The sequence below is a fragment of the Onthophagus taurus genome, chromosome 5 (assembly GCF_036711975.1).
Source record: "Onthophagus taurus isolate NC chromosome 5, IU_Otau_3.0, whole genome shotgun sequence".
Taxonomy (NCBI): domain Eukaryota; kingdom Metazoa; phylum Arthropoda; class Insecta; order Coleoptera; family Scarabaeidae; genus Onthophagus; species Onthophagus taurus.
In genome coordinates this window covers 11,479,206-11,506,314 of record NC_091970.1, presented here as the reverse complement: position 1 = coordinate 11,506,314, position 27,109 = coordinate 11,479,206, and the positions used below count along the sequence as shown (strand labels likewise).

The 27,109-nt window shown below is 30.8% G+C and overlaps 1 protein-coding gene across 2 annotated transcripts in view; it reads left to right on the top strand.

The window, feature by feature from the left end:
- LOC111423108 (inversin-B-like) overlaps nt 1-27,109 on the top strand; it is a 106,330-nt gene that overhangs the window by 374 nt on the left and 78,847 nt on the right. Inside the window, exon 1 of one of the 2 annotated variants that reach the window (XM_071195714.1) lies at nt 13,940-14,746. The exons of the other annotated variant lie outside the window; for it this stretch is intronic. Coding sequence (XP_071051815.1) covers nt 13,968-14,746 — 779 coding nt within the window. The 5' untranslated portion in view covers nt 13,940-13,967. Of the gene's footprint in view, nt 1-13,939; nt 14,747-27,109 lie in introns of those variants that run through there. 2 annotated transcript variants of the gene reach the window in all.

The following is a 27,109-nucleotide window of genomic DNA, read 5'->3' as shown; positions in this document are numbered from 1 at the left end:
TTTGAATTTTTGACGTTAAAAAAATGAATTAAATTAAAACAGTTTATAATAGAAAACCATCTGGTTCGTGTTTAAACCAATTTTAAATTGAATTTACGGTTCTTCTCTTTGTACGATTTCTTTTGATACGAACTTATTATTATTATTATTATTAAGCCGGATCAAGGGATTAATCCCAGTTAGTTTTTGATTTGACCTCATTAAATTCTTCGATATCTTTCACAAAGTACTTTCTATACAAGTTAGAATACTTGTATGAGGATTTAACTGGTTAAAGAAACACATCTTAGAAAGCTCGTAAATCTAATTTTGCAGAAAACGACGATAACGTTTCTTTACGTTTGTCACCTGTTGGAACGTTTTTCTTATTATCTTATGGAGGGAATTTTTTAAAACCGTCATTAAAAAATTAATCAAAGCGAAATTGTTGTAGCCTTTTCGGGAATTCTGTTACAACTCACGAAGCTTTTCAGATTACCTATACTTTCTCGTAACGGACCTTTCATTTCCCGTTAATTCCAGCGCGTTTTCAGGTATGTATTTCTTCGACTGTGTGAGACGCGAGAAATGTTCTAACAGTTAGAGAAAATACCCGTTTCAAATTATTTCGTTGAAAACGCATTTTAATTTTTGTTTAAAAACAAAAAAAAACACTATAACATCATTTTTTGTCGCAATTTTATGATATTTGGTGTTGGGGCCACTTTCACTTATTTCTTGAGTCCTCCTCTGCAACTCTTTGAGGATATAAAATAAACAAATATTTTATTTAAACGTTAAATAGGTACCAGCTATAAATAAAAAAAACAGCTTAGTTATATTTATTACTCTCATTAATTGTAAAAAATTTTTTCTTGGAGGACTGCGTGTATTAATGACCTTTAAAATGCCTTCAGCTTCATACCAAAGGATATCTTCAGACGAAGACCATTAGAGGTTTAATCTTAAATGATTTCTTGTTATTTTTTAAATTAATTTGATATGTCCCAAAAAACACGTTAAAAATAAAAAGAAAGTGCGGAAAAATGACTAACACTAGATTAACGTCAATTATAAAACTTCTATTATATGATAACTAACTTCAGGTTTAAAATGTCAACCTCAATTTTGACATATTTGTAATCTTCATTAAAAATCCTTTAAAATGAGTACAAACACGACATATTTATCTTCAATATTAATGAAGTTATGGTCAACTTCTGGTTAAGAATGTCAACGTCAATTTTGACATATTTGTAATCGTCGTGAAAGATCCTTTAATATGCGTCCAAACATTTTGACATATTCTTAATTTTTATAAAATCCCTTAATATTCGTCACAAAAACAAAAATGTAACAAAAAAAAATTAAAAATTAGGGTTGGTATTAATATTTAAAAATTAAATTGTTGCTAACTTCGGGTTGAATGTTTTTTATTCTAACTTTTTTGTGTTTTGAGATAAGTGCGTCATCTTTGGACTCATTTTAAAGGTTTTTTAATGAACATGACAAATATGTCAAAATTGACGTTGACATTTCAAACCGGAAGTGATTGTATTTCTATTAATGTTAAAGTTAAATATGTCGAGTTTGGACTCATTTTAAAGGATTTTTTATGAAGTTGACAAATATGTCAAAATTAAAAGTCGAAAGTTAGAACTTTTTAGTTTTTTGAAGTAAATGCGTCAAGTTTGGAATCACTTCAAAGGTTATTTTATGAAGATTACGAATATATTAATAAAATTAAAGTTGACATTGACAACTGAAAGTTATTTTCACGACTAAACACTAGATTAACGTCAATTATAAAACTTCTATTATATGATAATTAACTTCAGGTTTAAAATGTCAACCTCAATTTTGACATATTTGTAATCTTCATTAAAAATCCTTTAAAATGAGTACAAACACGACATATTTATCTTCAATATTAATGAAGTTATGGTCAACTTCCGGTTAAGAATGTCAACATCAATTTTGACATATTTGTAATCGTCGTGATAGATCCTTTAATATGCGTCCAAACATTTTGACATATTCTTAATTTTTATAAAATCTCTTAATATTTGTCACAAAAACAAAAATGTAACAAAAAAAAATTAAAAATTAAGGTTGGTATTAATATTTAAAAATTAAATTGTTGCTAACTTCGGGTTGAATGTTTTTTATTCTAACTTTTTTGTGTTTTGAGATAAGTGCGTCATCTTTGGACTCATTTTAAAGGTTTTTTAATGAACATGACAAATATGTCAAAATTGACGTTGACATTTCAAACCGGAAGTGATTGTATTTCTATTAATGTTAAAGTTAAATATGTCGAGTTTGGACTCATTTCAAATGATTTTTTATGAAGTTGACAAATATGTCAAAATTAAAAGTCGAAAGTTAGAACTTTTTAGTTTTTTGAAGTAAATGCGTCAAGTTTGGAATCACTTCAAAGGTTATTTTATGAAGATTACGAATATATTAATAAAATTAAAGTTGACATTGACAACTGAAAGTTATTTTCACGACTAAACACTAGATTAACGTCAATTATAAAACTTCTATTATATGATAATTAACTTCAGGTTTAAAATGTCAACCTCAATTTTGACATATTTGTAATCTTCATTAAAAATCCTTTAAAATGAGTACAAACACGACATATTTATCTTCAATATTAATGAAGTTATGGTCAACTTCCGGTTAAGAATGTCAACCTCAATTTTGACATATTTGTAATCGTCGTGAAAGATCCTTTAATATGCGTCCAAACATTTTGACATATTCATAATTTTTATAAAATCTCTTAATATTTGTCACAAAAACAAAAATGTAACAAAAAAAATTAAAAATTAAGGTTGGTATTAATATTTAAAAATTAAATTGTTGCTATCTTCGGGTTGAATGTTTTTTATTCTAACTTTTTTGCGTTTTGAGATAAGTGCGTCATCTTTGGACTCATTTTAAAGGTTTTTTAATGAACATGACAAATATGTCAAAATTGATGTTGACATTTCAAACCGGAAGTGATTGTATTTCTATTAATGTTAAAGTTAAATATGTCGAGTTTGGACTCATTTTAAAGGATTTTTTATGAAGTTGACAAATATGTCAAAATTAAAAGTCGAAAGTTAGAACTTTTTAGTTTTTTGAAGTAAATGCGTCAAGTTTGGAATCACTTCAAAGGTTATTTTATGAAGATTACGAATATATTAATAAAATTAAAGTTGACATTGACAACTGAAAGTTATTTTCACGACTAAACACTAAATTAACGTCAATTATAAAACTTCTATTATATGATAACTAACTTCAGGTTTAAAATGTCAACCTCAATTTTGACATATTTGTAATCTTCATTAAAAATCCTTTAAAATGAGTACAAACACGACATATTTATCTTCAATATTAATGAAGTTATGGTCAACTTCCGGTTAAGAATGTCAACATCAATTTTGACATATTTGTAATCGTCGTGAAAGATGCTTTAATATGCGTCAAAACATTTTGACATATTCTTAATTTTTATAAAATCTCTTAATATTTGTCACAAAAACAAAAATGTAACAAAAAAAATTAAAAATTAAGGTTGGTATTAATATTTAAAAATTAAATTGTTGCTAACTTCGGGTTGAATGTTTTTTATTCTAACTTTTTTGTGTTTTGAGATAAGTGCGTCATCTTTGGACTCATTTTAAAGGTTTTTTAATGAACATGACAAATATGTCAAAATTGACGTTGACATTTCAAACCGGAAGTGATTGTATTTCTATTAATGTTAAAGTTAAATATGTCGAGTTTGGACTCATTTTAAAGGATTTTTTATGAAGTTGACAAATATGTCAAAATTAAAAGTCGAAAGTTAGAACTTTTTAGTTTTTTGAAGTAAATGCGTCAAGTTTGGAATCACTTCAAAGGTTATTTTATGAAGATTACGAATATATTAATAAAATTAAAGTTGACATTGACAACTGAAAGTTATTTTCACGACTAAACACTAGATTAACGTCAATTATAAAACTTCTATTACATGATAACTAACTTCAGGTTTAAAATGTCAACCTCAATTTTGACATATTTGTAATCTTCATTAAAAATCCTTTAAAATGAGTACAATCACGACATATTTATCTTCAATATTAATGAAGTTATGGTCAACTTCCGGGTTAAGAATGTCAACATCAATTTTGACATATTTGTAATCGTCGTGAAAGATCCTTTAATATGCGTCCAAACATTTTGACATATTCTTAATTTTTATAAAATCTCTTAATATTTGTCACAAAAACAAAAATGTAACAAAAAAAAATTAAAAATTAAGGTTGGTATTAATATTTAAAAATTAAATTGTTGCTAACTTCGGGTTGAATGTTTTTTATTCTAACTTTTTTGCGTTTTGAGATAAGTGCGTCATCTTTGGACTCATTTTAAAGGTTTTTTAATGAACATGACAAATATGTCAAAATTGACTCATTTTAAAGGATTTTTTATGAAGTTGACAAATATGTTAAAATTAAAAGTTGAAAGTTCGAACTTTTTGGTTTTTTGAGATAAATGCGTCAAGTTTGGACTCACTTTAAAGGTTATTTTATGAAGATTACGAATATATTAATAAAATTAAAGTTGACTTTAATAATTAAGTTAATTTTATACTAACTTCTAGAGAACGACACTAGCGCTTAGCTTTATCCTTTAAAACAAATAGTATTTTACGTCTTTCGGTACTCTGCATTTTTTCTAAGATAAACCTTTACCTACCAGACGGCATGAAAATCTCTAAAAACGATAAAATATCGCTTAGTCAAGTGATGTATAACGCGGTCTAATTATTCGTACGAATGTAACAATCCAGACTGTTTGCAACAATTCAGATAGTAACCGCCTTCTTTATCCCATTTTTGTTTAAATCCGCATACCTACCATGTCAACCTTTCCTTCGGTATTCTGTAAATATATCGCTATCTTCGTATGCATTCATTATTTTTCTAATGACACTATTTATAATGTGCTGGAGTCTAAATATTTTGCAGTTTCGTCTAAGAGTGCTCATTTTTAAGACTTGTAGTTTTCGGTTTATTTGTTATGCTGCTATCCCTCTCAACATTATCTCTCTATGTGAATTTTATTAACAAACTTTTTGTGTGGCAATGAAACAAAAGGTCATTCGATTAAGAAATAGGATGAAGTTAAGACTACGAAATTATTCAACATGAATGAATTTATTTACATTCATAAATCAGTTTCATGCTTTAACTTCGACTTAACCCAACTTCCAGATTTAATTTAACTCCATAAATAATCTTTGGGGATTTCCATAATCCTTCGTTCGTAATGAACTCAAAAACCATAATCCATAAACAGTCTGAACCCAACCATAATCATTCCAGAAGGAGGAAGCGGATATCTCCAAAATATCAAAATTAAAGATTTTCTTCTGGAATATTCGTCATAAGTTAAGAATTAAAATTGATGCAGAAAAACATTATGAACGAAAATGGTTCGTAATGAACTCAAAAACCATAATCCATAAACAGTCTGAACCCAACCATAATCATTCTAGAAGGAGGAAGCGGATATCTCCAAAATATCAAAATTAAAGATTTTCTTCTGGAATATTCGTCATAAGTTAAGAATTAAAATTGATGCAGAAAAACATTATGAACGAAAATGGTTCGTAATGAACTCAAAAACCATAATCCATAAACAGTCTAAACCCAACCATAATCATTCTAGAAGGAGGAACCGGAAATGTCCAAAATGTCAAAATTGAAGATTTTTTTCTGGATTATTCGTCAAAAGTTAAGAATTAAAATTGATGCAGAAAAACATTATGAAGGAAAATAGCTAAAAAGCTTCAATTCTGGACTTACAACTATCAATAACTGTAACCAGCAAGTCAACTGTCCTAGAACTTTCTACATTACTCCATTTTCTGTCGAGGAGATAGAAATTTCTATCAAACGATTAAAAAAGGCCTTTACCGCTGGCGACAATGGTCTCTCAAGTTTTATTATTAAAGATTATGCACCCTTCCTCAGCAGACCTTTAACCTTTACATTTAATTTATACTTAAAAACTAAAACTTTTCTGCAATATGGAAAAAGATTCGGATAACGCCGGTTTTTAAAAAGAGATACAGTTTTAGTATTGAAAATTACCGATCTATTAGCATTTTGAACAATTGCTCTTCGAGATGTTGCTATGCTCCAGAATGAGTTAGTCCGTATATATCTGATCATCAGCACGAATTTGTGACTGGTCGTTCAACTATGACTAATTTAGCAGAGGTAACGCAGTTCATCAGCGAACACATGGATAAACGGCAACAACTTGATATAATTTACACAGATTTTCAAAAGGCATTTGATAGATTAGATCATGGAATAGTTCCTTCTAAACTCTGCGGTCTTGGTTTTACCAATGATTTCGTAGATTTAATTTCATCTTATCTCTCCAATAGAATTTGCTTTAAATCTAATACGTTCACTGCTGGCTCTGGTGTTCCACAGGGTTCCAACCTCGGTGTCTTTCTTTTCAATGTTTATCAGAATGATCTATTACGACGCCTTGATTGTAATGTGCATGCTTACGCCGATCTTATAGCTCAATCTGAACATTATCAGTTCCTGGTCTGTACAGAATGGAATTGATCTTAATATAGCAAAATGCGTTGTCATATCTTACACAAGGTGTGTTTTATTTCATTACCAGTTGCTATTCAAAGACCATGTTAACGCAATGTAAAGTCAGCCTCTGGTGCATTGAGTTTTATCATCAGACAATGTAAAAAATTTAACAACGTAACCGCATTAACGGCGTATTTCGTATAAAATTGGAATATGGTTCCCTGGTTTGGTATCCTTGTTATACTTCTCACAGCTCATGCTCGAGAGAGTGCAGAAGAGGTTCTGACAGAGGTCAACAAGAGGTTCAACAGTTGGGCAGTATCCGGAGCGAAGTGTTGACTACGTTGCGTTATTGGAAGAATTTAACTTTTCATCTTTGAGCAGTCGTAAATAATATGCTAGTAGAAAATTTTTAGGCAGCCGTCATATCGAAACGTTTCGATATGAGTGAATTTAGTTTTTAGACTATTAGCAAATTTTTGTGTGGTAATGAAACAAGAGGTCATTCGATTAAGAAATAGGATGGAGTTAAGACTGCGAAATTATTCAACATGAATGAATCTATTTACATTCATAAATCAGTTTTCGTGCTTTAACTTCGAGTTAACCCAATTTCCAGGTTTGATTTAACTCCATAAATAATCTTTGGTGATTTAATAATTTTGAAAATTTTATCAAAACTTCAAATATGGTTTTTTCAAAAACTAAGAGTTAATTTTCAAAACGTATTGGTTCATTGGAAAGAGGACACTTTTATTAACACTTTGGGAAATTTTCATACTCATATTATAAGACATCGATTTTATACGAATTATTAAAGTTTAATCGGCGAAAATTGCAAAATTCGAAAAAATTGTCGATTATTTCAAAAATTTATTTCTCAAGAACTAAAAGCGATTTTTCAAAACAGCTTGTTGCACTAAAAAGAGGATACTTTAATTGATAATTGGTGATATTTCCACAAGGATTCTTCAAGAAATTAATTTTACAGCGAATTTTAAAAATTATCGATGAAAATTGCGAAATCGAAAATTTGATCAAAACTTCAAATATTGTTCTCTCAAAAACTAAAAGCTATTTTTCAAAACGGGTTGGTTCATTGGAATGAGGGTACTTTTATTAACACTTTGGGAAATTTTCATATTCATATTCCAAGAAATCGATTTTATACGAATTATTAAAGTTTAATCGGCGAAAATTGCAAAATTGGAAAAAATAGTCGATTATGTCAAAAATCTATTTCTCAAGAACTAAAAGCGATTTTTCAAAACGGCTTTTTGCATTAAAAAGAGGATACTTTAATTAATAATTGATGATATTTCCACAAGTATCGTTCAAGAAATTAATTTTATAACGAATTTTGAAAATTATCAATGAAAATTGCAACATCGAAAATTTTATCAAAACTTCAAATATTGTTTTCTCAAAAACTAAAAGTTATTTTTCAAAACGGGTTGGTTCATTGGAAAGAGGACACTTTTACTAACATTTTGGGAAATTTTCATACTCATATTCCAAGAAATGAATTTTATATGAATTTTTGAAACTTAATCGGCGAAAATTGCAAAATTCGAAAAAATTCTCGATCATTTCAAAAATTTATTTCTTAAGAACTAAAAGCGATTTTTCAAAACGGCTTTTTGCATTAAAAAGAGAATACTTTAATTAATAATTGATAATATTTCCACAAGGATCCTTCAAGAAATTAATTTTATAGCGAAATTTGAAAACTATCGATGAAAATTGCAATGTCGAAAATTTTATCAAAACTTCAAATATTGTTTTCTCAAAAACTAAAAGCTATTTTTCAAAACGGGTTGGTTCATTGGAAAGAGGGCACTTTTATTAACTCTTTGGGAAATTTTCATACTTATAATCCAAGAAATCGATTTTATATGAATTATTAAAGTTTAATCGGCGAAAATTGCAAAATTGGAAAAAATAGTCGTTTATTTCAAAAAGTTATTTCTCAAGAACCAAAAGCGATTTTTCAAAACGGCTTGTTGCATTAAAAAGAGGATACTTTAATTAATAGTTGGTGATATTTCCACAAGCATCCTTCAAGAAATAAATTTTATAGCGAATTTTGAAAATTATCGATGAAAATTGCAACGTCGAAAATTTTATCAAAACTTCAAATATTGTTTTTTCAAAAACTAAAAGTTATTTTTCAAAATGGGTTGGTTCATTGGAAAGGGGGCACTTCTATTAACACTTTGGGAAATTTTCATACTCATATTCTAAGAAATCGAAGAAGAAGAAAAGAATATTTATTTGGACTTATATAAAAATAATAACAAATACGAAAAGAAATACATATATAAAACAAATATAAAAAAAAGAGTCCAAAAGGGCTATAGACCTTAGTCTTCCTGCCCGTGACATTCGGTTTGGTTGTATTTAGGTCTTCTCAGTTGGGCCTTATTTTTTTAAGCAGTGTGAGCCGTGTTATGGGACAGTGGCTAAGGGAGAGGGGAGTGATGATGAAATTTTTTAGGCCGTTTTTGGGGAAGTTCATAGTTGCTTTAAGGGATAAGGATTGTAGACGGGAGTTTATAGGAGAAATCTTTGTAAGGTCGTACAGGAGTTCGTTGGAAGGGTTGAAAAGTGAGTTGTGAGGGTGTTTAATGCGAGTGATAATTCTCAGGGCTGCTCTCTCTGCTACTTCCAGATGGTACTGTGATACTCTGGGCGCTTCAGTCATGATTAATGAGGCATATTCGATAATAGGTCGGCATATTGAGGTGTATATGTGAGTAGCGCATTTAGTGGATATCCCTCGGCCTCTATATGAGAGTGAGCGGAAGTGTTTGGCGCAGTTTTTGACTTTCATTTTTACCTTGATGGCGTGGGTAGAGAATTTAAGGGTTCTATCCAAGGTAATGCCGAGGTAGTTACAAGTTGATGATGCTGTGATAGGAGAAGATTGAATTATTATTGTGGGAGGAGCGAATAGGGAGGAAGGGGATGAAGAATTGGGTTTTGGAAGGATTTATCAGGATACGCCATTTTCGGTACCATTCCTCTATGTTTTGGATGAGCGTCTGCAGCCTTAGGATTGATGATGGAATGTCTACATCATGTGCGACGACAGTAGTATCATCGGCATAGAGTAGGGCGTAAGACATCGGATCGAAGACGTCTGGGTTGTTGTTGTAGATGTCATGGCAGTAGACGTTGTACAGTGCTGGCGAGATGGGAGAGCCTTGAGGGAGACCTTGTTGAGCGGTGAAACTGTGAGAGTAGTAGTTCTTCACTTTAACCAATGAGGAGCAGTCTGAAAGAAATTCTTTTAGCAGGTTAAGAAGATAAGATGGGATTTTCAACATAGCTAGCTTGTACAGTAGACCTCTGTGCCATATGGAGTCGAATGCCTTCCGAACATCCAGGAAGACTGCGGCGGATTGTTGTTTTTGGAAACGTGCTACTTGGAAGTTTGAGACAAGCACTGCCAAGGGATGAGATCTCAAGATTTCCCTTGAGATGTTGTCGTATCCAGGGGCTGTGTTGGTTCCTCTGTTAAGAAGTGTGAAGTATTCTTCTTCCTGCATGAGAGCATCTTGAGGCGTTTCGGACGAATTGAGAAAGGCGTGTTGGTACCAATTGTCTATTATGTTTTTGTTGTGAGAGCAGAACAGGGCCTCATTGCTGAAGGAAAACACCCTCTCAAGGTATTCAGCGTGGATGTTTACGTTTTTTTCCGGGCTAGAGTGTGAGCAGTCATCCGTAGGGTCAATAAGCTCCTGGGTTTCTGGGGACTTTTGGTACTTCGAAAGTTAGCGGACTTCTTGCCAGTAGTTTTTACCCTTGCTTCTGTTGATTTTATCACAGACCTCAATATATTTTTCACTTCTGAATTGCTGCACTAGCTTTCGGATATTTTTATTAAGCTCATTGAACATTCTTTTCAGAGCAGGCTCCTCATAGGATCTGAAATCGCGGTAGAGTCGTCTCTTTTCTTTAATTAAACGGAGAATAAATGGTGGCAGAGGGAAATTGTAATGTTTCTTGTTGTAAGAAGGGCTCGCTTCATCCACCAAATTAAGCAAGCGTTTATTAAAGGTTGCGATAGACTCGGGTGTGATAACAGGGTTAGATCTCACATATTCCTTTATTCCTGCGTTCACTCTTTCCGTATTACAAAGTTTATAGTTTTTGATCAGAGTAGGAGCTACTTTAGGTATTCGAGTGGTTGTATTAATGCAGATCACAAGATCCAGATGGTCAGAGCACAGATCAGGAATGACATTAACAGACGTTATGAGCGGTCTTATGTTGCTTGTGCAGAAGATTAAATCAGGCTTGGAGTTGGGATTATTTGCCATGACAAACGTCGGAGGTGTTGCGACGCGCACAAAATTTGACATATTCACAAATTGATTGATGTGTCTGTTTTTGGCTAGGTTTGGGTTAAAGTCACCGATTATTAGACAATTGTCGTACCGTGCAGCCATGTTAAATATTGTTTCTTCTATGTTGCTAAAAGGATGTATATAAACCAACAATATATGTATTCTTTCTGTGCCAATCATAAAAGTAAAATGGAGGGCGTTGTTTAATGGAGAATTTATTCTGGGAGGATTAGCTTTTCCAATTTGTAACGCAGGATCGCCCATAACCACCGCTCCGCCTCTGACACCCCTGTTCACAATATTTCCCAATTCTTGGATCATTGTCCAATCCCTGAAGTTAATTAGCGATTTGGCTTTAGTTTCAACGAACATCGCACCGTGAATGCGGTTTACAGAAATATAGTTTCCGATTAGGTGTTTTTTTTTGGGACATAGCTGTTAATGTTGCATACAGTAACTTTATCTCAGTCATTGCTGATCTTGCAAAATCATGGTTTGGGAGCCGTGGATCGGCATTTACTGCATGGAATTGGAATTGGTGGTGGAGGACGGCTCTCGTAAACTGGGAAATGACAGTTTTTATAAAAAAAACCCTCTTGGAGTAGCCTTTGGTACGAATCAACGCATCCTGTGATTATTCTAATCTTATAGGTTGGATTGTTAGTGGCTTTTGAAATTATTCTTTTGCAGAATCTATGCGATAGTTTCTGTGAATTCAGCTCGTCGCTAATTTCTTGGTCTCCAATTTACAGATCTACGGATGTGATGACGGCCGAATACGAGGCCGAAGGTATTTTTTTAGTAGAAGGAATGAGATTCTTTGCTTCAGAGAACTCTGCGATTATGTTTTGGTCTTTTAGGAGAGTTAGATAAGTGATTTGCTGTGTTTTATTATTGTCGGATTTAATTATGAAACCCTGCTGTGTTTTAATAATTACGTCGCGAGGGTTAAACGAGTGTTTTGTCCAAATTTCGGACAATTCGATTCTGCTCAGTGAGACAGATGGTTTTACGAAAAATACGTTATTGTATGTTTTGGTTTTTTGTTGATATTTGAGAGGCCGTTCGGTGAACTGGTTTGTGGTTGATGCACGTAGAGGGCGTTTATCCGAGTTCGGTGTTTGCGGAGTGCCCGTATTTTTTGGTAGTTTTGGAATTTTGAAAGTGGAGTCACTACCGCTAGTGTTTTGTTTTTTAAACGGACGATCCGTGTGTTACCACTACTAGACTCACCGTCCTGGTCGGATTTAGAGGCCGAAGCCTCTGATCCTTTCGATGTCATTGATTCCATTCACAGTCCCTGAGTTAGGGGAGTAGATAAGGTATGTTCAAAAACAAAATATTTGGTTGTAGCACTAAAACTAGATCACTTATTTACGGAAGAACACGAATCACGCATGATCCGTGCGAATGTCTTGAGAAGACTTTTTTAAAATGCCAAGAAATCGATTTTATACGAATTATTAAAGTTTAATCGGCGAAAATTGCAAAATTGGAAAAAATAGTCGATTATTTCAAAAATTTATTTCTCAAGTACTAAACGTCACTTTTCAAAACGGCTTTTTGCATTAAAAAGAGGATACTTTAATTAATACTTGGTGATATTTCCACAAGAATTCTTCAAGAAATTAATTTTATAGCGATTTTGAAAATTATCGATGAAAATTGCAACATCGAAAATTTTATCAAAACTTCAAATATTGTTTTCTCAAAAACTAAAAGCTATTTTTCAAAACGGGTTGGTTCATTGGAAAGAGGACACTTTCATTAACATTTTGGGAAATTTTCATACTTATATTCCAAAAAATCGATTTTATACGAATTTTTAAAACTTAATCAGCGAATATTGCAAAATACGAAAAAATTTCGATCATTTCAAAAATTTATTTCTCAAGAACTAAAAGCGATTTTTCAAAACGGCTTTCTGCATTAAAAAGAGGATACTTTAATTAATAATTGATGATATTTCCACAAGTATCCTTCAAGAAATTAATTTTATAACGAATTTTGAAAATTATCGATGAAAATTACAACATCGAAAATTTTATCAAAACTTCAAATATTGTTTTCTCAAAAACTAAAAGTTATTTTTCAAAACGGGTTGGTTCATTGGAAAGAGGGCACTTTTATTAACATTTTGGGAAATTTTCATACTCATATTCCAAGAAATGAATTTTATACGAATTTTTGAAACTTAATCGGCGAAAATTGCAAAATTCGAAAAAATTCTCGATCATTTCAAAAATTTATTTTTCAAAAACTAAAAGCGATTTTTCAAAACGGCTTGTTGCATTAAAAAGAGGATACTTTAATTAATAATTGGTGATATTTCCACAAGCATCCTTCAAGGAATTAATTTTATAGCGAATTTTGAAAATTATCGATGAAAATTGTAACATTGAAAATTTTATCAAAACTTCAAATATTGTTTTCTCAAAAACTAAAAGTTATTTTTCAAAACGGGTTGGTTCATTGGAAAGAGGGCACTTTTCCAATCTTGGAGAGCCAAAAATGAATTCATCATAACTTAATTTTTGATTATAGCTTTATTGGCAAGTTGTGTTTTTAATTTAAATGTTGTTAATGAATTAATGAAAATTGTATTAGTGTCAACAAAATCCTTTTTTTATCACAATAAAGATGACTTTCTTCAATTTCACTAAAGCGAAAGGAACTCAAATAAAACGAAGTTGTTATCGAGTTAATACATCTAGGTCAGTGCCAAGATTTTCATAACAATTCAAAACAAGTTAATTATAATCAATTAACTTTTTTTTACTCAACTCTTAAGTAAGAGAAATTTTGCGGTTAAGTTGTAATCTTTAGAAGAAATTAGGTTCAAGGTTGTTTTGAGCTTTTTTACATTTAAAATTTTTTTTTATTTATTTAGAACCTCTTTTTGACGCTTCACTGAACGTGGCATTGTTAAAAATCTAAATACCCAACCATAACGTGAAAGAACATCCTGTATTGCATTGTAATTCTATTTCCAGTGTGTAAAAATACTCGAAAATGCGCGGTTGAAATGGATTTTTTGTGGGTTTTGTGTTGTTTAAAAAAGCGTGGTTCTTGGACTCCCAAAAAAGAACCACCTAATCCTAAACCAGATTGGTTGAATCAATGGACAGTGAGTAAAGGTTGGATTCATAATCGATCTCATATGTTAATGTTAGGAATGAAGCATCATGAAACAAGCTCGGTGTGTACCGATGATTTAGATGATTTGATTTCGAATGGAGATGAAAAAGATTCAAATCGAGACGATATATTCGAAAAAATCAATGAAAATTATAGATCGAATTTCCCAATTTTACAATTTCAAAATACCCAAACCAAAAATGTTGTATTAGAAACAAACGGAAATTTTTTTAAAGAAATTTGGACCAAAATAAATCAAAAACAACCAAAAAAAATCAACATCTCAAGCCAAAACATCACCTTATACAACACCCTAAATTCAAAAACGAATTTACACGAAGACACAATTTACGAGTGTTCCTCAGAAGACAATAAAAGCAGTTATTTAAGCGTTTACAACAATCCAATTTACGCAACAACGAATAAATACTTTAGCTTCCAAACGAATCATTGCAAAAAGGAAGGTTTAAGCCACAGAAATAAAAAACGCGAGAAATACATTATTAGACATATTAAAATAAGGATTATGCTCACGTTAAGATTAAGCAAAATTCACAAAACTAACAAGTTTTCGAGAAAATTTCGTTCGTGTTTTAGTGAAACTCTAAAGATGCAACAGAAAAGGATTGGAAGAGGAAAAAATTCGATAAAAGTCCAAAATTTTAGGTAAAATTTTAATTTATTTTAACGATATCATTACTTCGACGATTAAATCGTCTATTTTCAATCTTAATCAATTTCAATGGCAATTCTGATAATAAATAGCGTCTATTATCCGAACGGTATAAGAATCAGTTAAGTCACTCCGAGATGGAGGTACATCATCTGGTGGTGTAGCGGTAAAATCTAACTACAACGGCCAAGGACTTGGATTCTTCTGGGTCTGAAGGACACCATATAAATGAGCCAGTTTCAAAGCGTTTCGTTGCGAAAGTTTTAACCTTTAAAGGCCGTTTCTTAACCTCACGGTAGCTTTAGTAAACATCCGATTATGATTCTTCATTTCTTTTGATTTTAAATTTTAAATTATTTATTAGCGCCACCTGTTTATTCAAAATTTAACAAACAATTTACACGCTTAATTTTTTTTTCTACATTAGCGCCAACTGTTATAATCTATTACCACTAAAATAACCCATTTTAGTTTTTGTGTAATATGATGACCCACCGTTATAAATGATTAATAAGAAATTACTTCCACGCGTACTCTAATGATAAATGTGTTTAGATTTAAAATTGCTTTAATTCAAATTTTGGTTAATGGTTCAAAAGTTTTTGATGGAATTAGAATTCTATGATAAAAAAACTAAGGTTTGGATTAAGTATGTTTTAAAAAGACATTTTGCAAATATTGTTGGTCCATATTGTGTACTTCTTTTCAAAACAGCTTTTTGCATTAAAAAGATTATATTTTAATTAATACTTGTTGATATTTCCACAAGGATCCTTCAAGAAATTAATTTTATAGCGAATTTTAAAATTATCGATGAAAATTGCAACATCGAAAATTTTATCAAAACTTCAAGTATTGTTTTCTCAAAAACGAAAAGTTATTTTTCAAAACGTGTTGGTTCATTGGAAAGAGGACACTTTTATTAACATTTTGGCAAATTTTCATACTTATATTCCAAAAAATCGATTTTATACGAATTTTTAAAACTTAATCGGCGAAAATTGCAAAATTCCAAAAAAAAATCGATTATTTCAAAAATTTATTTCTCAAGAACTAAGAGTGATTTTTCAAAACGGCTTTTTGCATTAAAAAGAGGATATTTTAATTAATAATTGGTGATATTTCCACAAGGATCCTTAAAGAAATTAATTTTATAGCGAATTTTGAAAATTGCAACATCGAAAATTTTATCAAAACATCAAATATTATTTTCTCAAAAACGAAAAGTTATTTTTCAAAACGTGTTGGTTCATTGGAAAGAGGACACTTTTATTAACATTTTGGGAAATTTTCATACTTATATTCCAAAAAATCGATTTTATACGAATTTTTAAATCTTAATCGGCGAAAATTAGAAAATGCGAAAAAATTGTCGATTATTTCAAAAATTTATTTCTCAAGAACTAAAAGTGATTTTTCAAAACGGCTTGTTGCATTAAAAAGAAGATACTTTAATTAATACTTGGTGATATTTCCACAAGGATCCCTCAAGAAATTAATTTTATAGCGAATTTTGAAAGTTATCGATGAAAATTGCAACATCGAAAATTTGATCAAAACTTCAAATATTGTTTTCTCAAAAACGAAAAGTTATTTTTCAAAACGTGTTGGTTCATTGGAAAGAGGACACTTTTATTAACATTTTGGGAAATTTGCATACTTATATTCCAAAAAATCGATTTTATACGAATTTTTAAAACTTAATCGGCGAATATTGCAAAATTCGAAAAAATTGTCGATTATTTCAAAAATTTATTTCTCAAGAACTAAGAGTGATTTTTCAAAACGGCTTGTTGCATTAAAAAGAGGATATTTTAATTAATAATTGGTGATATTTCCACAGGGATCCTTAAAGAAATTAATTTTATAGCGAATTTTGAAAATTGCAACATCGAAAATTTTATCAAAACTTCAAATATTATTTTCTCAAAAAGGAAAAGTTAATTTTCAAAACGTGTTGGTTCATTGGAAAGAGGACACTTTTATTAACATTTTGGAAAATTTTCATACTTATATTCCAAAAAATCGATTTTATACGAATTTTTAAAACTTAATCGGCGAAAATTACAAAATTCGAAAAAATTGTTGATTATTTCAAAAATTTATTTCTCAAGAACTAAAAGTGATTTTTCAAAACGGGTTTTTGCATTAAAAAGAAGATACTTTAATTAATATTTGGTGATATTTCCACAAGGATCCCTCATGAAATTAATTTTATAGCGAATTTTGAAAGTTATCGATGAAAATTGCAACATCAAAAATTTTATCAAAACTTCAAGTATTGTTTTCTTAAAAACGAAAAGTTATTTTTCAAAACGTGTTGGTTCATTGGAAAGAGGACACCTTTATTAACATTTTGGGAAATTTTCATACTTATATTCCAAAAAATCGATTTTATACGAATTTTTAAAACTTAATCAGCGAATATTGCAAAATACGAAAAAATTTCGATCATTTCAAAAATTTATTTCTTAAGGACTAAAAGTGATTTTTCAAAACAGCTTTTTGCTATAAAAAGACGATACTATAATTAATAATTGGTGATATTTCCACAGGGATTCTTAAAGAAATTAATTTTATAGCGAATTTTGAAAATTGCAACATTGAAAATTTTATCAAAACTTCAAGTATTGTTTTCTCAAAAACGAAAAGTTATTTTTCAAAACGTGTTGGTTCATTGGAAAGAGGACACTTTTATTAACATTTTGGCAAATTTTCATACTTATATTCCAAAAAATCGATTTTATACGAATTTTTAAAACTTAATCGGCGAAAATTGCAAAATTCCAAAAAATAGTCGATTATTTAAAAAATTTATTTCTCAAGAACTAAGAGTGATTTTTCAAAACGGCTTGTTGCATTAAAAAGAGGATATTTTAATTAATAATTGGTGATGTTTCCACAAGGATCCTTAAAGAAATTAATTTTATAGCGAATTTTGAAAATTGCAACATCGAAAATTTTATCAAAACTTCAAATATTGTTTTCTCAAAAACGAAAAGTTATTTTTCAAAACGGGTTTGTTCATTGGAAAGAGGACACTTTTATTAACATTTTGGCAAATTTTCATACTTATATTCCAAAAAATCGATTTTATACGAATTTTTAAAACTTAATCGGCGAAAATTGCAAAATTCCAAAAAATAGTCGATTATTTCAAAAATTTATTTCTCAAGAACTAAGAGTGATTTTTCAAAACGGGTTGTTGCATTAAAAAGAGGATACTTTAATTAATAATCGACAGTCATAACAGCGATAGTTCTGTTAGTAATGAATGTGATGACTGAATGTAATGAAAAGAAGAAAACTAGACGAAACTGCAACAAGAGATTTTATATATCGTATTGGGATTGTTACAATGAGGTTGCTGATGATTAGAGCTCGGATTTTTATGCAGTCAAATTATAGGAAATATGCGCATAAATATGCAAGCTTTTTATTCAAAATATGCAAAAAAAAAAAATACCTTTTTCATAGTTGTTATCAATCTATTTCTATCATATTTTTGTATATGTTTTGCACTTTTCACATATTTTTCTATTTATTTTCTTCCTCTGTCACGTTATCTTAAAAAAGAATAATTAAAGGAGTTAGTCATAGATACTCTAACAGATGAAAATTTAATTCTGAGACTATAAAACAGATTCGTATTTTTTTATTGTCGATTGTCTAGAAACATATGTAAAAACATATTCCAAGAAGATGGGACATCAAATTTAATATAGTTTTATTTAGTTTTAATTTAACAGTTTTCCATTTTTTTAACTCCTAGTGTAAAAGTCTATGAGAAATACAATTTCGGAACAAACCATTGGCAACTCCTCTGAAAATTCTAATTTTTAACTTGAATCGTTGGCTAAAACGTTGACAAATTTTTTAAAAAATTACTTACATCTTTGGCACAAGTTAAGTATACGAAATAATTCCTAATTATTTAATTTTAGTTCGGGATAACTTTTTATCCACTGGGACATAAGACACTTTAGGCATTGTTGTTATAGATTGATTGAGATTTTTGAAAAAAATATTCCAGAAAATAAAGAAGATGCATTTTGCATAAAATCCGAGCCCTACTGATGATAAATAAAGTTGTATTCAATGAAAAAAGTCCTATTGGGGTTGAACTTGATTATTATCTGCAGTATCTAATATCTAAAAGAGATACTAATTCCTGTGAATGGTGGAGTACTAATAGGTTTTTAATTTCCGATCAAAACCACTATTTTATACGTATGGACTGAAAATATTTTGGACAATGGGGTCGTTACACATTAAACACACACAAGTTTTAAAAATTCGTATAAAATCCAAAATTTTAGGTAAAATGTTAGCGTTTCGTTACGAAAGTTTTAACCTTTAAAGGTCGGTTCTTAACCTCACGGTAACTTTAATAAAAATCCGATTATGATTCTTAATTTCTTTTGATTTTAAATTACCTACTAGCGTGACCTGTTTATTCAAAATTTAACAAACGATTTTCGCGCCTAACTTTTTTTCTTTGCATTAGCGCCATCTGTTATAATCTATTACCATTAAAATAACCTATTTCAGTTTTTGTGAAAATGGCAACCCACCGTTATTAATGATTAATAAAAAATTACTTCCCGGTGTACTTTGGTAATGATGAGATGATTTTAATTCGGAAAAGTAAAGTCGCTTTAGTTGAAATTTTAGTTAACAGTTTAACCCTTTGTGCCCCAAGAAGTCAAAAATGTTGAAACTTTGTGACAGAATTAATACACTCAGTATGCAATCTTTCAAGTATCGTCAAACATTAAAATTTATTTTAGTGATGTTGCAAAATACAGAAACGTTTATTACTAATATAAAAATAATAGATTTTCTATTACTTTAGAAAATAACTAACACTTGCTTTAGCTAAATCACATTATGATACTCAGAAAAGAGTGCTTTTTTTCATTAGAACATAAATAAACATTGCAAGTATACATTTTGAGTGAGGTCTAGCTTTGGTAGAAAAATTTTCATAACTTCCTCTTTCTTTTGAACTCGCGCCACGACATTTTCGTGGACGCAGTAAATTTTAATATTTATTTATCAGACCTGTAGCTACAAAACGACGAAAATCTGATAGAATATTGAGAAAAAACATATTGAGCAAAAACTAACATTTTCGCATAATATAAGTGTCATAAAAGATGCTAATTTAGAAATCCCTGGAAGCCGTATTTATTGAAATTAAGGAATAAGACTTGTTCTAGATTAAAGCTCAAAGCTTTCTCTTTAAAATGATGTATAATAATTGATGGGTTGGATTGGAAAAATATTAAGAAAAAGAATGTTGAAATAAAACTTACATTTTCGGATAACCTATAAATGTTAAAAAAAGATGCTAATTTAAAAATTCTTGGAAGCTGTATTTATTGAAATTAAGGAATAAGACTTGTTCTAAATTAAATCTCAAAGCTTTCTCTTTAAAATGATGTATAACAATTGTTGGGTTGGATTGGAAAAATATTGAGAAAAAGAATGTTGAAATAAAACTTACATTTTTGTATAACCTAAAAGTGTCAAAAAAAGATGCTAATTTAAAAATTCTTGGAAGCCGTATTTATTGAAATTAAGGAATAAGACTTGTTCTAAATTAAAGCTCAAAGCTTTCTCTTTAAAATGATGTATAACAATTGTTGGGTTGGATTGGAAAAATGTTGAGAAAAAGAATGTTGAAATAAAAGTTACATTTTCGTATAACCTAAAAGTGTCAAAAAAAGATGCTAATTTAAAAATTCTTGGAAGCCGTATTTATTGGAATTAAGGAATAAGACTTGTTCTAAATTAAAGCTCAAAGCTTTCCCTTTAAAATGATGTATAATAATTGTTGGGTTGGATTGGAAAAATATTGAGAAAAAGAATGTTGAAATAAAACTTACATTTTTGTATAACCTAAAAGTGTCAAAAAAAGATGCTAATTTAAAAATTCTTGGAAGCCGTATTTATTGAAATTAAGGAATAAGACTTGTTCTAAATTAAAGCTCAAAGCTTTCTCTTTAAAATGATGTATAACAATTGTTGGGTTGGATTGGAAAAATGTTGAGAAAAAGAATGTTGAAATAAAAGTTACATTTTCGTATAACCTAAAAGTGTCAAAAAAAGATGCTAATTTAAAAATTCTTGGAAGCCGTATTTATTGGAATTAAGGAATAAGACTTGTTCTAAATTAAAGCTCAAAGCTTTCCCTTTAAAATGATGTATAATAATTGTTGGGTTGGATTGGAAAAATGTTGAGAAAAAGAATGTTGAAATAAAAGTTACATTTTCGTATAACCTAAAAGTGTCAAAAAAAGATGCTAATTTAAAAATTCTTGGAAGCCGTATTTATTGAAATTAAGGAATAAGACTTGTTCTAAATTAAAGCTCAAAGCTTTCTCTTTAAGATGATGTATAATAATTGTTGGGTTGGATTGGAAAAATGTTGAGAAAAGGAATGTTGAAGTAAAACTTACATTTTCGTATTCCCTAAAAGTGTCAAAAAAAGATGCTAATTTAAAAATTCTTGGAAACCGTATTTATCGAAATTAAGGAATAAGACTTGTTCTAAATTAAAGCTCAAAGCTTTCTCTTTAAGATGATGTATAATAATTGTTGGGTTGGATTGGAAAATTGTTGAGAAAGAGAATGTTGAAATAAAACTTACATTTTCGTATAACCTAAGTGTCAAAAAAAGATGCTAATTTAAAAATTCTTGGAAGCCGTATTTATTGAAATTAAGGAATAAGACTTGTTCTAAATTAAAGCTCAAAGCTTTCTATTTAAGACGATGTATAATAATTGTTGGGTTGGATTGGAATATTGTTGAGAAAAAGAATGTTGAAATAAAACTTACATTTTCGTATAACCTAAGTGTCAAAAAAAGATGCTAATTTAAAAATTCTTGGAAGCCGTATTTATTGAAATTAAGGAATAAGACTTGTTCTAAATTAAAGCTCAAAGCTTTCTCTTTAAGATGATGTATAATAATTGTTGGGTTGGATTGGAAAAATGTTGAGAAAAAGAATGTTGAAATAAAACTTACATTTTCGTATAACCTAAAATTGTCAAAAAAAGATGCTAATTTAAAAATTCTTGGAAGCCGTATTTATTGAAATTAAGGAATAAGAGTTGTTCTAAATTAAAGCTCAAAGCTTTCTCTTTAAGATGATGTATAATAATTGTTGGGTTGGATTGGAAAAATGTTGAGAAAAAGGATGTTGAAATAAAACTTACATTTTCGTATAACCGAAAAGTGTCAAAAAAGATGCAGATTACACAGGGTGATTCAAAAAACCGCTGACAGACTTCTAGGGCAGATAACACATCAAAAATTAAGATGAAAAGTCTTAATATACATAAGTTTGAAATTTTTCTTCAGTTTCAGCAGATTTTCCTTCATACACATCAAATTTCTTTATGTACCTTTCTTATTTGCTAAGCACCAGAGCTTATAACCCCTTTTTATGGGCTTCATGAGATTGAATTGTTTCGTACTTGACCCCCTTTGAAGATTATCATGGATTCATCCACAGCCAACTGCGTAGTGCCATGATAATAACTGGAAAACTGACCGTTAAGTGTTTCAAAATACGGGCGGATCTTGTATAGTTAACATACAGACATGATAAAATCTCCTGAAACCTGTTGCGGGTCATTGTTCGTATGACAAGTGGTATATCCAAGTCTTCAGCATTACTCCAGAAGAGTTTATAGCTTGGCAAACTGTGATAACTCATTAAGAAATTTATGCCAATATCTTCTTTCAAATTTAGCATTTTATTCCTTTGGGTGGCATAAAAATTACTTTGAAAGGTTATATATTTCACACAGTTGATTAATAAAGTATCACCAATTATTCCCTCTGGATAATGGTATCCTGGAATTTCAGTCTGTTTTTTCCATTTTCTCCATTTTCTATCAGTTTCTGCCTTGTTCTTCTTGCTGGACCCTTTGCCACCTATTTCTACTACTTCACTGTCACTTTCCTCATTTTCATTCTTCTAAAAACTCTACAGTGTGGATTATGTCCTATTTTATACAGATTCTTTCTTGTATGGTAGAAAGTACTGACAGCTCTAAATGTGCCAAATAGATGACCACAGTTTAAAATGAGTATTTGCGATAGTAAAAGAGTTCCTTATATTAGTCTTTTTCATAGTCTTTTTTGTGTAAGTCTATCAAAGATACAAATTGAACCAACTCTTTACCAAGGCTTGGTTCTAAATCGTCTTTGTTAATTTTTACCAAATCCTCTACGGCAGCACACAAATTTGCAGCGTCCATCTCCTCTAGGGGTTAAGAAATCCAAATCTCGAACGAACAGGCAGAATTAAAGTGCTGGTGCACAAGAGTTAGCAGCTGCCTTTCTAACTACATAAGTTGAGTGAGTGACCGCAACATGGTAGAAACGCTGATACATGATTTTTCTGCAAAATAAGAGCTTGCATCACTTTGCATTTTCCATTCATATTTGCAGCATTGTCGTACGATTGACAGTATGGCCGTAGTTTGGTAAGAAAGTAAGAAATCGTTCCTTCAATATAACGAACAACTATAGTAAGTTGATCGATATGAGATTCGTCGGGAGTAGAGTCCACTGAAACCGAATAGTACTTTGATTTTTTAATCCTTGCTACGATTTCATTGAGTACTTGATCACCCATGGAACTTATCAGTTCTTCGCAAATCGTAGAGGAAAGATAATTGACGTAAGGCAATGAGTTGCCAAGATACTCAGAAAATTGCCATTTCTCGGTGATCCAACAATTTCATCGTCTCCTCAGAAGGCTCATCCACGTTCAGCAATGAATTTAATTGTCCTGACGACAATTCTAAGAATTTTTCGCCAATATTTGATCACTCCTTCTGTTATGACGTCAAAAGACCAATGTCATTTCTTAAACCACAAAAATCTACTTCCTATTGATTGTGACTACAAGTTTTTGAAGATTCTTGATGCAACAGCTGGATTATCTTGACTACTATCGACGCCATCTCCATCTACTGTTGAATCTCTTGCTGTTTTTTCAGGATCTTGCGGAATTTGGGTATTTTAGCTACATTTTCTTCACTTTTCTTGTTTCGTTCTCCTTGCAATTTTCTCTTCTGGGATCAACTAGCAAAAACTTGAGGAGTTTTATGACGATCACTCATGATAACACTGTAAAAGAAATGCTAAGAAAAGAAGAATATAGTCGTGGAGCAAAAGTAATAAATTACCAGGAACACAAAAAAGATTATGATCAGTTCAGATAGAAAGCGAAAGGAATAGGGCAGTAGCCCCGCCTGCCCTCCTGCCCTGGATACGGGTGTCTTCAATCTGAAGAAAAGCCAAGGGAGCTGTCCAATCAAATGCTATCGAACTGTCTTTTTATTGGAATCTGCCAACAACTAAGATGCAGGTCTCTTAGCATCTTTTTGCACAATATTGTTACATTCATAACAATCTTTTGTAAAATGTTTGCCACAAAATCCTCATAGTAACACTATCAGTTGACGAATGACGTTTATTGTGTCAATAAAGAAGATATTCTGCAGTTCTTTTTGCCAAAAATCGATTATGGTACTATCTAATTGGTGGTGAAAGTAGGTTATACGGGGTGTCCCACGTAAGCGGCAAAGTACATAAATGGCATTAAGCCGAGATACACAGTTGGACAAAAGATGTAGGAAATTTACCATACAATAAACGGAAAATATTTTTATTCATACCGGGTGTTCCATAACATAGCAACTGATCGAGCTAGAATGTTAAAATTTGTGACAGTTGCTGCTTGCAGTTTTTATTTAAAATAACTCAAAAAATAAAAGCATTAGGTATCAACATATCTTATCAAAGTCAACATATTTTTGTGTGTAGAATCAGAATTCGCAATAAAAACTATATCATTCCATTTAAAATAACGTATGTTTATTTCGTTACATCGTTATGGAACATCCTGTATGTATAAAAATATTTTCCGTTTATTGTGTGGTAAATTTCTTACAAGTTTTGTCTAAGCAAGAACTGTTTATCGCGGCTCATTAATGCCATTTATGTACTTTGCCGCTTATATGGGACATCTTGTACAAAGTGAAATATGTGCACTACGATACGGAGATTCCAGACTTGCCATTCGCAATGTTGCCAGATTTACTGTTTTTCTACTATTCTAAGTCACTTTTTCAATGTGTATTTTCTCTTTAGCCACTAGTTGTCTACTCCTGGACAAAAGTCTCTTTGATATGTTTCCATGCTTGTCTGTCCTGTACCTTGAGTGTCGTTTTTCATCTTGTTGTAGGTCTGCCTGTGGTGCCCTTTGTTATTTTTGTACGTATCCACCTATTGCAACTTTAGCTCCGCGATTCCTGCTATTATGTCCATGACGCCAATTCTACGTCGGACATCCTCTTGTTCCAACATCCGATTTTAATCAGTTCATGTCATCACAGATCTTCTTCTTTGCGTTTCTATTCGTTTTGAATATCGGCGATCGTCCTGGATCCATCCAATGGCGCTACAGCCGCATTCGAGCCTTGGCCTCCTCAATTTTCTTCTTCCATCCATCTCTGTATTTTGATGCTTTTTTCCAGTTTGCAGCTCCTAATACGTTTCTGGCATCCTTTCACACCATTAACATGTTGCATTTTACGTAGGACAAAGTAAGTAAGTACTCCCTGGTTTCTATGGAAGTACATGTTGGTATATTGGATCTTAAGTGAAATTCACGGTAAATCACCTACTATATTACTCATTTGATTAAAACGCATATTTTCGGGTGAAATACGGTTGTTTCTTAGGTTTTCGACGCACAACGACTAAAATGTCGTTGTTTACCATTTATAAACTAAAGATAACCTAAACCTCTTTACCTTATTGGTTCCTGAATGCTAGGTACTGTTTGCAAAAGACTAATTATTGCTATTAGAAGATTAAATACTGCTAGTAAAAGACTAAAAACTGCTTGGAAAGAGAAAATACTATTTCAAAAAGTTACCTACTGCTTCTATAATGCTACATACTGCAGAAAAAGACGACAACTTACTTGGAAAAAACTAGATACTGTTTTCAAAATAATACCTATTGCTTCCAGAACGCTAAACACTGTTGTTAAAGGTTTTGACCTACTTGGATAGGCGGAATACTGCTTCCAAGACTACTTATTGGTTTCAAAGACTTTAATAACTATTTTGAAAAGAGATATGCTTTCCAAAAAGCTATGTAATGCTGCCAGAATGCTAAATACTACTGGAAAAAATTATTGTAATTGTCTCTTTCCATCTCAATATTTTGTTGTAACGCAATAAAACGGTGTCTTTTTTTTAGAAGATGTTTTTTTTTTTGTTTTAGGCTCTACCGGTTTCAATTGCTAGTTGCAATCATCTTCAGGAGCTAACCACGTCAATAAATAATATTCTCAAAGACATAATCTTTTTTGTATGTAATGGTATTGTAATTTTTTTTTTTATTATTTTGTTTCTTCTAGATGCCTTATTTTGTTGTCGATTCTTTAATGTTGTTAATTTAGTTCGGCCATTATTGTTTTAGCCATGTGTGTTCTTTTTGAGGTTAGAAACATAATAAAAAGTGACAATACCATTACATACAAAAAAGATTATGTCTGGGAATATTATTTATTGACGTGGCTAGCTCCTGAAGATGATTGCAACTAGCAGAAACCGGTAGAGACTAAAATAAAAAACATCCATCTTCTAAAAAAAAACACATAGTTTTATTGCGTTACAACACTACTGGAAAAGACTAATAACTACTTGGAAAGAAGAGATATACTTTCCAAAAAAACTGGTAGAAAAGATTACAATCTGCTTGTAGAAGATTAAATAGTGCTAACAAACAACTAAAAATGATTGGAAAGACGAGATACTGCTTCTATAAGACTACTTACTGCTTTCAGAGCGCTATATACTACTAGAAAAGATTAGGACCTGCTTGGAGAAGCCTTAATATTGCTGGGAAAAACTATTATCTGCTTGGAAAGACAAAATACTGTTTCCAAAGGACTATTAACTACTTTCAGAATGTTAAATATTGTTGGAAAGACTACTAATTGCTTGTGGAAAGCTAGATACTGTTAGCAAAAGATTAATTATTGCTATCAGAAGATTAAATACTGCTAGAAAAAGACTAAAAACTGCTTGGAAAGAGAAAATAATATTTCAAAAAGTTACCTACTGCTTCTAAAATGCTAGATATTACAGAAAAAGACCACAACTTAGTTGGAAAAGATTAGATTCTGTTTTCAAAAAAAATACCTATTGCTTCCAGAACGCTAAACACTGTTGTTAAAGGTTTTGACCTACTGGGATAGGCGGAATACTGCTTCCAAGAATACTTATTGCTTTCAAAGACTTTAATAATTGCTTGG